Source organism: Ranitomeya imitator, chromosome 3, assembly GCF_032444005.1.
Source record: "Ranitomeya imitator isolate aRanImi1 chromosome 3, aRanImi1.pri, whole genome shotgun sequence".
Taxonomy (NCBI): domain Eukaryota; kingdom Metazoa; phylum Chordata; class Amphibia; order Anura; family Dendrobatidae; genus Ranitomeya; species Ranitomeya imitator.
In genome coordinates this window covers 699553742-699569025 of record NC_091284.1, presented here as the reverse complement: position 1 = coordinate 699569025, position 15284 = coordinate 699553742, and the positions used below count along the sequence as shown (strand labels likewise).

Here is a 15284-nt window from a genome sequence, read left to right as displayed (position 1 = left end):
TGCCTATGTAATTACAATGTAGCACACAAATCAAGAGAGCCACTAATAGAACCATATTACACTGCAGATCTGTGTACCACAATAGGAAACTGCATCGAGATTATCATACACCACTAGTCCATGTCCAGGAGCATATCATAGACTCAAAACAGCAAGTAATACCGTATATTGCACATGTGTTGTGCTCTCAATGCAACTAATTGTGATTTAGGTAAATATAGAGTGAGTATCTGCCTATGAAAGTGACAGAGCATAAATTATAGAAATTGAAAAGCTTCATAAATATGAAGGAACCACCTATGTTTTTTTAGATTTTATATGATATTTAACTATGTACTAATACAATTTAATTTTAAGAATTCATGTTTCACTTCTTTTAACCTGGACATGTAAAGATATACTGTATAGGTGCATCTCACAAAATTAGAATATCAAAAAGTTAATTTATTTCAGTTCTTCAATACAAAAAGTGAAACTCATTATATAGAGTCATTACAAACAGAGTGATCTATTTCAAGTGTTTATTTCTGTCAATGTTGATGATTATGGCTTACAGCCAATGAAAACCCAAAAGTCATTATCTCAGTAAATTAGAATACTTTATAACACCAGCTTGAAAAATGATTTTAACATCCAAAATGTTGGCGTATTGAAATGTATGTTCAGTAAATGCGCTCAATACTTGGTCGGGGCTCCTTTTGCATCAATTACTGCATCAATGCGGCGTGGCATGGAGGCGATCAGGCTGTGGCACTGCTGAGGAGTTATGGAAGCCCAGGTTGCTTTTATAGCAGCCTTCAGCTCGTCAGCATTGTTGGGTCTGGTGTCTCTCCTCTTCCTCTTGACAATATGCTATAGGTTCTCTATGGGGTTAAGGTCAGGCGAGTTTGCTGCCCAATCAAGCACAGTGATACTGTTGTTTTTAAACCAGGTATTGATACTTTTGGCAGTGTGGACAGGTGCCAAGTCCTGCTGGAGAATGAAATTTCCATCTCCAAACACCTTGTCAGCAGAGGGAAGCATGAAGTGCTCTAAAATTTCCTGGTAGACGGCTGCGCTGACTTTGGTCTTGATAAAACACAGTGGACCTACACCAGCAGATGACATGGCCTCCCCGAACCATCACTGATTGTGGATACACCTGTCCACACTGCCAAAAGTACCAATACCTGGTTTAAAAACAACAGTATCGCGGTGCTTGATTGGCAGCAAACTCGCCTGACCTTAACCCCATTGCGAATCTAAGGAGTATTGTCAAGAGGAAGATGAGAGACACCAGACCCAACAATGCAGATGAGCTGAAGGCTGCTATCAAAGCAACCTGGGCTTCCATAACTCCTCAGCAGTGCCACAGACTAATCGCCGCCATGCCACGCCGCATTGATGCAGTTATTGATGCAAAAAGAGCCTCGACCAAGTATTGAGAGCATTTACTGAACATACATTTCAGTAGGCCAACATTTCGGATGTTAAAATCATTTTTTCATGCTGCTGTTATAAAGTATTCTAATTTACTGAGATCATGACTTTTGGGTTTTCATTGGCTGTAGAACATAACCATCAATAACAGAAATATACACCTGAAATAGATCACTTTGTTTGTAATGACTATATAATATAGGAGTTTCACTTTTTGTATTGAAGAACTGAAATAAAAACTTTTTGATGATATTCTAATTTTGTGAGATGCACCTGTATATATTTATTTAAAATGGGGAGGCCGGTCCAAATCTTGCAGCGGGGCCCATCTGACTCTAATTACGCCACTGGTGAGCTTGTGGCTGTTTTCAATTTTTATAGTACTTCTCCTTTTCGCAGTTTATGAAAATTAAAGACAAATCTTAATTTTTAGTTGTAAAACAATAGAAAAACAAGAAAAGAAAAACAGAAATTGTTGCAGTGGGATGACAAAAAGTGAATAAATAATAGTATAAACCTGTACAGGAGAGAATATTTTACATTTCTATCCTTCCTTCAATGATACTATGAATATGTGTCCAATATCACACCGTCGTGGGAATGTACAAGAAAGGTGTTTCATTACTGATAATACAGTGATAGTAATACCACCTTTTTGTGCATGTCTGAAAAAGACGAACACTGCCCCAGGGCAGAGGCCAAAAAAGTGTCCATAATGACTCCATTGGGTTTGTTGAAGTGAATGACTTCGTTGGGGTTCCTGCTGGAATCCTCTTTTTTTTAGGAACTACGACGCTCAGTCATGTGTGTGAACCCAGCGTAAGACAAATCTGAGCATTACGTGTTTCGTTGAGATCTAGGGAAAGGCTTTTTTTCATTGTGGTCGCACTGCAGAGAAATCTCTAACCTGCTTATTTTTGATGGAACCTTCTAACAAAAGTTCCTACTGCTTTGTAGCTGCATAGAGATGGTTCTAATAAACGTCTGAGAAGAGATCTAAAAGTAGCTCCATTCAAGCAACTGAGGTTATGGAGTTGGGCTGAATTTCTCTTTATTCTGGTGGTGTGGAGCCAAGCTGAGCAGGGAAAATCTCCATTTTAGGATTAGTGTAGTAGTTCCCTAACTAAGCAGAAAGAGACATTACCTAGCAACATGGTTGATACATCCCTTTAATAGCTTCAGAATCCACATATAGAAAACAATCAAAAATAAACCATTGAGGGTGCCATAGATAGACAATGTATCTTACTTGTCATACTGGAGTGTACAAACCATAACTCATTATGACAGGTCCCTTGATTGCATAATCTGATTTGTAATCTAATGTGCATTGCGCCCTGTGAACAATTCGGGAGGATTAATATGTCCCATACCTTTAGCAGCAGCTGGTACTTCATGATCCTCTGCACGGGTTTGATAAGTAGGTCATTGAGTTGCAGGCGATGTGACAGCTGTTGCCTTAATTCCTGTAAGTAATGGGTAGGACCATATTACGGAATTGGAAAGATGGACATATGTCTTCTAAAAACAATGTAATAGGTTAATTTACCTTGATATACAACATTTTGTTAGAATGAAAGTATTTTTTTTTAATTATAACTAATGAATAAGAATACATTGGGGTGGTTTGTCCAAAACAAGACAAACAGTATGGTCCGCGTATGCTTGTGTCACGAGCCTAAGGGAGCATGCCTCTCTTGTGCATCTCTCTAGTACTTGCCATCAACTTATCATCAGTGGAGGTCAAAGTTGTGTAAACCCCAGTAACCCTGGGAAATAAAAGAAAATACCACTGGTGTAGAGCTCAGTTCCCTTCTACATGAATGGAATGCAGCTTCATTGACTTGCGGTGCTGCGCCCCCTGGTGGCATAAACTCATATGAACTCTAGCGTGAGAAAATAGTCAGAAAAATTCCCACGCTAGAGTTCATATGAGTTTATGCCACAAGGGGGCGCAGCACCGCAAGTCACCGAAGCTGCATTCCATTCATTCCCCAGTTTTTACAGCCAGGGGCAGCTGCATTAGCAGTCTCCTCGTTGTAAAATTATTTAACCCCTTCAGATGGATTTACATCGTGGGACATGACTGTATGGCGGACAGCTATGTGATATTGGCGATTTTTTATTTTTCAATTTTTTTTCAGAAGATCGAGGGTCACAGTTGGATTGAGAGTACAATAAAGATATTAAAACCCATGTGTATTTATTTCATTAAAATACTTTATTCATAATGTGTGTGTTTTTTAACCCTTTATTACTATTGGATTAATAATGGATAGGTGTCTTATTGACAACTCTCCATTATTAACCTGGCTTAATGTCACCTTACAATAGCAAGGTGACATTAACCTCTTATTACCCCATATCCCACAGCTACTCGGGAGTGGGAAGAGAGTGGCTAAGTGCCAGAATAGGAGCATCTTATAGATGTGCATTTTCTTGGGTGGCTGGGGGCAGATGTTTTTAGCCAGGGGGGGGCCAATAACCATGGTCCCTCTCTAGGCTATTAATATCTGCCCTCAGTCACTGGCTTTCCCACTCTGGCGGAGAAAATTGCGTGGTAGCCTACACCAGTTTTCCGTGATTTAACCATTTATTTTAACACCTAGAGCTCCCAAATTTTGCACACACACACACTACTAACATTAGTAGTGAGGAATATGTAAAAATATAACGGATACGAAATGGTTTACTGTATATAAACCATGTCTCATATCCCATCGGGTTTGAGAAAGAGATAGGAAAAGACGGCAATTGAATTACCGGCTTTTAAGCTATCTAGCTCTGTAATAAATATGTGTGTGTGTGTGTCAATGACATATACATACATATATATACCTATACTATGTGTAGACACTTATTTTAGCTATTCTATTCTAACCTGTCAGTGTGATTTTACTGTACACTGCACTGATTTACCGGCTTTTCTATAGGACACCGGTGCGTATTTCTCGCAAGTCACACGCATGGTCCATGTGTAATCCTTATTTTTCTTGCCTCCATAGACTTTCATTGTCGGATTTTTTGCGCAATACGCTGACAAACGCAGCATGCTGCGATTTTCTCAGCCCGTAAAATACGGCCGAGAAATATATGACTGATGTGAGCTGCCCCACAGAGTAACATTGGTCCGTGTGCAATGCGTTGTTTTTGCGCCTCTCATACATCCGTATTTCTCTCTAGTGTGACCCCGGCCTAACACAGAGATTATTCCTTCTCACCTCAAAGTAGGTATCGATGTATTCTGACACAATGTGCTCCGACTTGGGCTTGTTCTGGCAATATACCACATACATGTGCAGCCTGCGCTCCTACAAAAGGAGAAAATAAAGAAATAAAATAAATCCATCCACAAATTATCACGCACTATGCGGTAGAGATGCTTATATTGTCATGTCAACTGGTATACTAAATCACTGACGAAACAGTATGCAAACTCTATTTGTTACAATGGACTTTGACTTTTACATGACAGAGCAAAGCCACCCAACAGGTCCAGTGAAGTCGGAGCAAATCGTAAGCGTGGAGATGGACGTATAGAACAAGAAAAATGTCAGTCATCTGCCGCCTAGCAGGATAGCACCGCTACATCACATTAGGGAGAACACTCCTACAACACTCCTCTAGTAGCTGCTTATCTCCCAGGGGAACAAGATGAGAACAAAATGTTATAAAGTCAACACCACCCAAAATACTGGAGCTGTCCATTCTACCATTGACATTATTAATGATGGTTAAAGGGTTATTCCCAAAATAATAAAGCCAGTGCGATACACATTAGATGGTCATTGACCGATTGTTCAGCCGCCAGGCATGTCAGCCGAGTCTCCCATACACAGGAGCGCTGGCATGTGTTCTTCATGTCTGGAAGTGGCATTTCTCTAGAGAATAAAAAGGACCGATCAGTAGTCAGAAATTGGACATACTAGATCCTTTACTTCCCCCGACAATCAATTGTCCAGAACGCCAGTAAGCATTAGTCTAATGTACCGTATATGCCGGGCTTACGTTTTCCCATATCCATGGGATAATGCAGTGTTCTCCTAATACAGTCTGCAAGAACCAGCAACAAATCATGCTTCCAGGATTTCTTTATTATTGGCCAGGTGATAATTCTATCACCTGTGTAATACTAAGGAAATCCTGAAAACATGATATGTAGGTGGCTCTTGAGGACTGGAGTTGGGAAAATTGCGAAGAGGGATAAATTACTGATCTCTGGAGCCCCCAATAATCCCAGGGCTCTTCTGAGAACTGTGCTCTACAAAGCCCCATCCTGACTGGAGCTGAGATACTCATGCTCAACCTCCATTAATTGTTGATGTGACTGCTGGAAATAGCTAAGCCCAGAGCTAGGCTATACAGCAGTCCCATACACAATAAACTGTGTTGAGGTTGAGCATGAGCATCTCAGCACCAGTTAGGACAAGGCTCTGTAAAGTCCGGTTCCTGGGTTCTTGGGATCTCTGTAGATCCCAGCAGTCAAACCCACAGAGATCAGTAAGTTATCCTGTATCACAAGCATAGCGGAAAACTTATTACCTTGATAACAACCTTTTAATACATGGCTGAAAAATAGATGTCAGTGTGCAAAAACCAAAAGCCGCCTGCCTTGTTGTATTTTTAATAAACTGTAATAATTCCAAGCAAATTAGCTCATAAGATTTCTATCTTCAGGGTTAGACGATTGGCACAAGAAAAGCTTTCTGTTCAAGTAGGTTTAAGACTGTATACATGGCAAAGCAAGCCACATTAGAAAGCAAGATAAGGACTGTTTCACATTGTGCTTATCTTCACATTCGAGGGTTTGGACACAAGCACTAAAGGGGCCCACAAACGGGTGTCTGAAAGCAACGTAAAAGCCCCTAAATCCTGGGCACAAATTTACCATCAAGAGGTTTTCTCACACATACAACCAAACAATATTGCCTTCAGTAGGTCAGACTTCCCCAGCTCATCACCAAGGCTTCCTTGTCTGCTTCCGACCCAGTCTGCACAAGCTGTAGGCTATATCTGATCCCAGCATTTTCATCTGAGCTTAAGGGTATGTGCACACGTCAGGATTTCTTGCAGAAATTTTCCTGAAAAAAACCGGACATTTCTGCCAGAAATCCGCATGCGTTTTTACCGCGATTTTGACGCGTTTTTTCCCAAATGCATAGAATTGCAGGAAAAACGCAGAAAATCCGCAAAAATAATGAACATGCTCATTTTTTTACAGCGATGCGTTTTTTTCGCGGAAAAAAAACGCATCCATGTGCACATAACATGCAGAATGCATTCTAAATGATAGAATGCATAATGTATGCGTTTTTAATGAGTTTTTATAGCGTTTTTACCGCGAAAAAAACCTGAACGTGTGCACATAGCCTAAAGGGAATCTGTCTGCTCCCCAGCCCCTCGTAGACCGCTACCATAACTTTATATAAGACTTCCTGGATTATGTGCCATACACTTATTTCTAAATCTTTGAAATCAAGTTACAAATCTGGATTGTGGTATAGAAATTATCCAGGACTCGTCCGGTGGGGGCGTTGATTTCCCAAGACTAGTCCTGCCTCAGATCTTGTAATCACACCCAGGAGAGCATGATTAATATCCAGCACTCGTCACCATCAGGGCTCAGCAACTGTTCTACCTCACACGCCATAAAGCCGGGTGTACACTCTCCAGCTCTTTAAAATTCCATCAACTGTGCAATACTAAGGAAATCCTGACAACCCAAATTGTTCCTGGGCCTTGAGGACTAGAGTTGAGGAACACTGAGATAAAGAATAGTGATGAGCGAATAGGCTCATTACTCGAGATTTCTCGAGTATGCTCAGGGGTCCTCCGAGTATTTTTTAGTGCTCGGAGATTTAGTTTTTCTTGCCGCAGCTGAATGATTTACATCTGTTAGCCAGCATAAGTACATGTGGGGATTCCCTAGCAACCAGGCAACCCCCACATGTACTTATGCTGGCTAACAGATGTAAATCATTCAGCTGCGGCAAGAAAAACTAAATATCTGAGCACTAAAAAATACTCGGAGGACCCCCGAGCATGCTCGAGAAATCTCGAGTAACGAATATATTCGCTCATCACTAATAAATAACCTTCTTATAATCCAGTTACAGGCTTATATAACGTCATGTTGGCGGTGTAGGGAGGACTGCAGAGCTGACAGGTTCCCTTTAATGAGAACTGATACAACTCCATACTGAAGCGAGAAGGAGTGGTAGTTCTCAATACCAACCCAACTTCCACTTCCGAAAATTCCAGGCTCTGATATAACACTTTACCATCAAACAACCAACAAACTAATTTTGCTGAGAAATAATCTCTCCTGGATTCCTTCATCCAGTTCGCCTGTGGGCTGATCAGATATTACTTATTAAAATCTTTAAAAATCTCTCGATTTTCAAGTGGTTTGTAGCAAACACAACTGTAATCGAAGAACTCACATGTTTTATGAAGAGATGTGCTAATAGGTTTGGATCCTCAAGGCACTTTTGAAGTTCACCTAGGAAATAGCTGTAATGTAACAATACATGAAGAGTCAGTACAAAACTAAATCTACAGATAATACACGTATGCGATATAAAGAAGATTGTCTCCAGGTCAGAAGTGTTCAGGCTTTGCTTTTCCCCATTCTGGTTTGGTGTTTTTTATTTGTTTGTTTATTTATAATTTCGCCTTTTGGCTCCAGAGATTTAGGCCATTTTTATTTAGTGGTACAATGGGGCGTGGTTTCAGGGTAATAATGCAGAGCAGCATAAGACACGTCCCCAGAGAATCCTGCGAGCCACACCCACTTAGTAAAGACCCTAAAGTTTATCACTAAATAAAAAAGCCCACCTCTCTATAACCGTATGATGGATTTAATTTAAAGGAAAAAAAACATCCTGATTACTTAGGGGAATAAAAATAAGGGCAAAAAACATTGGTGCAATGTATACAGGGGCCCAAAGGGTAAGGGGACTCACTTTCAATTCCAAATCAGCAAGCAGGTCCTGTCACAGGCACAAAGAGACGCCCATATAGGCTATGTGCACACATGTTGCGGATTGTATGCGTTTTTGCCACGAACACAACACAACCTACTGAATTCAATGGGATTCCACAATGCTGTGCTAATGCTGCATATTTTTCCGCGGCGGAATCGCATTGCGGAAAAATACACAGCATGCTCATTCTTCCTGCGGAATCTCACATTATATCTTTTACTATTGATGCTGCATAGGCAGCATCAATAGTAAAAAGTTGCTCACACTTGTCAAACACTATGTTAGACAAATGTGACCAACCTGTCAATCAGTTCTCCAAGCGATGCTACAGATCGCTTAAAAAACGCTAGTGTTTAGCGGGAACACGCATGCCAATTCCGCATGCGTTCTACCCGCGGCAGGGAGTTGCAGAATTGCCACGGAAATTTCATAAGCAATTCCGGAACGTGTGCACATAGCCACACTGTTCTTGCGCAAAGGCCCTCTTCTGTCTGTGTTTGCCAGTGGCAGTAGTCAATTTTGACCTCGAGACAAGTCCTCTTTAGGTCAGGGGGCAGAGCCAAGTATTGCCCGAGCTACACAATGGCCCCAATTCATCCAGGTCTTTGCATCTTTAATCTGGAGGAAAAATGGATCTAATAAAGTAACTTTTATGTTTGCACTTATTAAAGATTAATAAACATTACTTGGCTTTGACTGTTGTTTTTTTTTTGTGCATATGAGACTAATCATAAAAACCCCAAATAAATTTTATTTATAAATATCTAAAAGGCCACCAACCTGTGGCTGCCCCAAGAAAAATAAAACAACAAAACACACCGTGACAAAAACTAGTGTATGGGGGAAAGATAATCCCTAGATCGTGTCTAGAATGGTCGCTGCCTACCAGCGGGGGTTGGCACCCTAGGGGGAACGTTATGGCGCCCCCGCTCCGCGACGGCTTGCCCTAGGGTCCCTAGATAGCCCTAGTATTTTCAATGGGTCCCTCTACCCACACAATATAATATATTATATGCACGGTGTTGGGGCTTAGGATTCCCTATACATAGGTGTGTCACTTGTCTAGCTTATTAGGGGTACCTTTAGCACATCATTATTGTGTGGGTAGAGGGACCCATTGGAAATACTAGGGCTATCTAGGGACGCTAGGGCAAGCCGTCGCAGAGCGGGGGCGCCATAACGTTCCCCCTAGGGCGCCAACCCCCGCTGGTAGGCAGCAACCAGTATAGACACGATCTACATAGTAACATAGTAACATAGTTAGTAAGGCCGAAAAAAGACATTTGTCCATCCAGTTCAGCCTATATTCCATCATAATAAATACCCAGATCTACGTCCTTCTACAGAACCTAATAATTGTATGATACAATATTGTTCTGCTCCAGGAAGACATCCAGGCCTCTCTTGAACCCCTCGACTGAGTTCGCCATCACCACCTCCTCAGGCAAGCAATTCCAGATTCTCACTGCCCTAACAGTAAAGAATCCTCTTCTATGTTGGTGGAAAAACCTTCTCTCCTCCAGACGCAAAGAATGCCCCCTTGTGCCTGTCACCTTCCTTGGTATAAACAGATCCTCAGCGAGATATTTGTATTGTCCCCTTATATACTTATACATGGTTATTAGATCGCCCCTCAGTCGTCTTTTTTCTAGACTAAATAATCCTAATTTCGCTAATCTATCTGGGTATTGTAGTTCTCCCATCCCCTTTATTAATTTTGTTGCCCTCCTTTGTACTCTCTCTAGTTCCATTATATCCTTCCTGAGCACCGGTGCCCAAAACTGGACACAGTACTCCATGTGCGGTCTAACTAGGGATTTGTACAGAGGCAGTATAATGCTCTCATCATGTGTATCCAGACCTCTTTTAATGCACCCCATGATCCTGTTTGCCTTGGCAGCTGCTGCCTGGCACTGGCTGCTCCAGGTAAGTTTATCATTAAGAGGATCCCCAAGTCCTTCTCCCTGTCAGATTTACCCAGTGGTTTCCCGTTCAGTGTGTAATGGTGATATTGATTCCCTCTTCCCATGTGTATAACCTTACATTTATCATTGTTAAACCTCATCTGCCACCTTTCAGCCCAAGTTTCCAACTTATCCAGATCCATCTGTAGCAGAATACTATCTTCTCTTGTATTAACTGCTTTACATAGTTTTGTATCATCTGCAAATATCGATATTTTACTGTGTAAACCTTCTACCAGATCATTAATGAATATGTTGAAGAGAACAGGTCCCAATACTGACCCCTGCGGTACCCCACTGGTCACAGCGACCCAGTTAGAGACTATACCATTTATAACCACCCTCTGCTTTCTATCACTAAGCCAGTTACTAACCCATTTACACACATTTTCCCCCAGACCAAGCATTCTCATTTTGTGTACCAACCTCTTGTGCGGCACGGTATCAAACGCTTTGGAAAAATCGAGATATACCACGTCCAATGACTCACCGTGGTCCAGTCTATAGCTTACCTCTTCATAAAAACTGATTAGATTGGTTTGACAGGAGTGATTTCTCATGAACCCATGCTGATATGGAGTTAAACAGTTATTCTCATTGAGATAATCCAGAATAACATCCCTCAGAAACCCTTCAAATATTTTACCAACAATAGAGGTTAGACTTACTTACGATCTAGGGATTATCTTTCCCCCATACACTAGTTTTTGTCACGGTGTGTTTTGTTGTTTTGTTTTTCTTGGTGCAGCCACAGGTTGGTGGCCTTTTAGATATTTATAAATAAAATTTATTTGGGGTTTTTATGATTATTTTCAACTATCCCATTACAGAGTGATAAAACATTAGGTATTCTGCATATGAGACTAACATACACCATTTTATAGGATCATGCATCTGTTTGCACCAAAAAAGCATAAAAAAAATGGTCAAAGATATAAAGAAGAGCAATTATGATTTGGAGCAAAATTCATCAACCTGTGTTGAAGAATTTTGCACAATAAACGGCACAAATAACAGAAGGCAAAAAAAGTATCTATACACAAAAGATGAATTGGGGCCAATAACTGCAGAGTGAGGAAACAAGACTTTAGACTGGCTGTAGTTTTACCCATCAAAACTTTTTGACTGCCGACTTAAAGTGGTATTCCTATCTCCAAGATAATATCCCAATATATAGTAGGTGTAATAATAATAATAATAATAATAATATTACATCTACTACATACATATTATAATATTAGCAAATACCTCCGATTAGAAGTGTAGTATAGTTCTTCTGATTAGCTATGTTGCTTACCCCCATGTACAGGGCATTGCAGTAGCACAGGTATCCATGGTTATGACCAACCATATAGTAATAGCTGGTTAGATAGCCGTTAGTGGTCGTAACCATGGATGCCTAAACTACTGCAATGCCCTGTACATAGGGTAAGTGACATAGCTTATCAGAAGAACTATACTACATTGAAGGTATTTGCTAATATTATTATTACACCTACTACATATTGGGATAGGATCTTGGGGATGGGAATACCCCTTTAAGTATAATTTTGTGTGCATTGGAGACATTTATATTGCCTCCTTTACTAAAATCATACACATATGCAGCCAAATGTACAAGATAACAGGCATTTCAGTAGAGATAGCTGTAATCTAAGAGTCTGTAGTCACTTAAATCTAGGGAAAGCCCGTACTGTGCGGTAAGGCCGGGTTCACATCATATTTTAGCCACACATGCATCCAGTAACAGGGCCATTGACTTTCATGTAGCAGACGGAGTCACTTTATGCCATTTTGACTTCATTTACAGCAATGTCCGTTTTTTCTGCAAAGCACAAAAATATGGTTGATTGCTTTTTTTTTGTTCAGGTCTGAGAAAGGTGGATAGTGCCGAAAATGAATCCCATTATTCGGGGATTCAGACGGAAGCCTCGATGTGACCCAGCCTAGATTGATTATTCTTTTTTGCCTATATATAGTCGAGTTGCTGTGTTCAGGATCATGACCTCCAGGGCAGACAAAAGCCACCTGGGCAACACGAAGAAAGTCTTGTAGCCAGGTAATTTTAATCATGGTCAGTACACCTACTCTTTGTGCCAGTCGTATATCTGGTGAATATTCCCAAATACAATTTTGTCTTTTCCCTTCATGTCCTCAGGAACTCCATGAGCATTCATGGTCGCCATATAACCCTGCAGAAAAAAAAGGTGACACTCGGCATTAACATCACATTGTACCATGATAAGCAGAATCTAAAAGAACCACAACTGTACTTATATGAGAGGAAGCTCCTGGGAATTGCACATCCTGGCTCTAGGGAAGCAAAATACTGATGTGTTTTGGGGCCATTTTTTGAAATATAACTATAGTTTTCGCCTTCCAGACATAGGACTGCAAATGGATGTGTAGAGCTAAGACTAGCCATGTCATTCATGCTATATCAGCAATCATTCTTTCTGAGACTTTGCTGTATTCTGATAAAAACTATTGACGTGATGAAGAGCCGACCGAAAACACAGAATTGTACAGATTATGATTCCTCTAGTGCAGAGTTGTCATCCAATGTCACATGTTATGACTCCGCGGGTCATGCCGTTCCGGAACAAATGAGTATAAATATCCAAGTCCCAGCATGAGGCTACACACATCCCAAAGGGCTTTAGCTGGAGACCCCCGGCCCCCAATGTTCCTGATTTCTATTGGCCCCAGCAGCCCTGTTTCCTGCTTGTGTTATATCAGCTGGGGTCTGTTTATTTCTCTTCTTTTCTATTAGTGTCGCGGTAATAATGAACTATCCTCACAATGAACCTTTCGAGCTGTAGTAAACTTGCACAAGCAATAAACCGCTGTCATATTAGAGACTTTGATGGGAGGATTTCCAGCCCGATGGCCAGAAGCGCGCGTTAAATTCCGCTGTCAGAGTTTGACAGCGGCATTTAACTAGTTAATAGCTGTGGGTGGATCGCGATTCCACCCGCGGCTATTGTGGGCACATGTCAGCTGTTGAAAACAGCTGACATGTCCTAGGAAAGATGTGGGCTCCGTGCCGGAGACCACATCAAAGGGAGGGAAGCGACCTCCGCAGTACTAGTATGGTGGAGGTCGTAAAGGGGTTAAGGGAAAAAGAAATCCAAATCTACAAGGCTCTGTGTGCAAAAACGGATTGCCCCAACCTTCTGAAAACATAAATTAACTGTGGTTTATCACACCTTTAGGAAGCTGAATTCAAATTCCCTAGCCACATGCAGGCCTGATTACTGTCACACATGTTCTCAATCAAGAGATCACTTAAATAGGACCTGCCTGACAAAGTGAAGTAGACTGAAAGTTTCTCAAAAGCTAGACATCATGCAGCGATCCAAAGAAATTCTGAAAAAAATAAGAAACAAAGTAATTTCGATCTATCAGTCTGGAAATGGTTATAAAGCCATTTCTCAATCTTTGGGACTCCAGCAAACTACAGTAAGAGCCATTATCCACAAATGGCAAAATCAAGGAACAGTGGTGAAACTTCCCAGGAGTGGCTGGCCGATCAAAATTATGCCAAGAGCACAGTAACGACTCATCCAAGATGTCACAAAAGACCCCACGACAACATATGAAGAACTGCAGGCCTCACTTGTCTCAGTTAAGGTCAATGTTCATGACTCCACCATAAGAAAGAGACTGGGAAAAAATGGCCTGCATGGCAGTTTCAAGACCAAAATCACTGCTGAGCAATAAGCACATAAAGGCTCATCTCAGTTTTGCCAGAAAACATCTTGATGATCCTCAAGACTTTTGGGAGAATACTCTGTTGGCTGATGAGACAAAAGTTGAACTTTTTGGAAGGTGTATGTACCATTACATCTGGCGAAGAAACACAGCATTTCAGAATAGGAACATCATACCAACTGTAAAATATGGTAGTGTGATGGCCTTGGGCTGTTTTGCTGCTTCAGGACCTGGAAGACTTGATGTGGTAAAAAAAAAACCATGAATTCTGCTGTCTACCAAAAAATCCTGAAGGAGAATGTTTGGTCATTTGTTCGTGACCTCACACTGAATCACATTTGGATTATGCAACTGGACAATGATCCAAAATATACCAGAAAGTCCTCCTCTAAATGGCTTAAACAAAAGAAAAATTAAGACTTTCGAGTGCCCTAGTCAAAGTCCTCACCTTAATCCGATTGAGATGCTGTGGCATGACCTTAAAAAGGCGGTTCATGCTAGGAAACCTTCCAATGTGGCTGAATTACAACAATTCTGCAAAGATGAGTGGGCCAAAATTCCTCCAGAGTGTTGTTAAAGACTCATTGCCACTTATTGCAAACACTTGATTGCAGTTGTTGCTGCTAAGGGTGGCCCAACCAGTAATTAGGTTTAGGGGGCAATCACTTTTTCACACAGAGCCGTGTAGGTTTGGATTTATTTTTCCCTTAATAACAAAGACCTTCATTTAAAAACTGCATTTTGTGATACTTGTGTTATCTTTGTCTCATATTTAAATTTGTTTTGTGATCTGAAACAGTTAAGTGTAACACACCTGCAAAAGAATAGGAAATCAGAAAGGGGGCAAATATTTTTTCACACAAATGTACATTGCTTTTATATTGTGAGCCCTCGCGGGCAGGGTCCTCATTCCTCCTGTACCAGTTATGACTTGTATTGTTTAAGATTATTGTACTTGTTTTCATTATGTATACCCCTCCTCACATGTAAAGCGCCATGGAATAAATGGCGCTATAACAATAAATAATAATAATAATAATAATACAAATAGAGTATGTGGATAATGAGAAGAATTACTGGTTATTCCAGAAAAGGAATCTATCACCTGCAGAGATGACCCTATTTATTCTGAGGTAGAGGTCCTAAGGACACCAGTCTAAAGGGCACCAATGCATTTATTAAAAAGGCCCAGTGTGTCCAG

The 15284-nt window shown here is 40.9% G+C and overlaps 1 protein-coding gene across 3 annotated transcripts in view; it reads right to left on the bottom strand.

Annotated features, from left to right (window-relative positions):
- The window catches only part of ARHGEF25 (Rho guanine nucleotide exchange factor 25), a 540759-nt gene that overhangs the window by 50698 nt on the left and 474777 nt on the right, over positions 1 to 15284 (bottom strand). For all 3 annotated transcript variants that reach the window (XM_069758578.1, XM_069758577.1, XM_069758579.1), the window contains 4 exons: positions 12458 to 12561; positions 7863 to 7932; positions 4641 to 4730; positions 2793 to 2885 (listed from right to left, as the gene is read on the bottom strand). In XM_069758578.1, coding sequence (XP_069614679.1) covers positions 2793 to 2885; positions 4641 to 4730; positions 7863 to 7932; positions 12458 to 12561 — 357 coding nt within the window. The remainder of the gene's footprint in view (positions 1 to 2792; positions 2886 to 4640; positions 4731 to 7862; positions 7933 to 12457; positions 12562 to 15284) is intronic.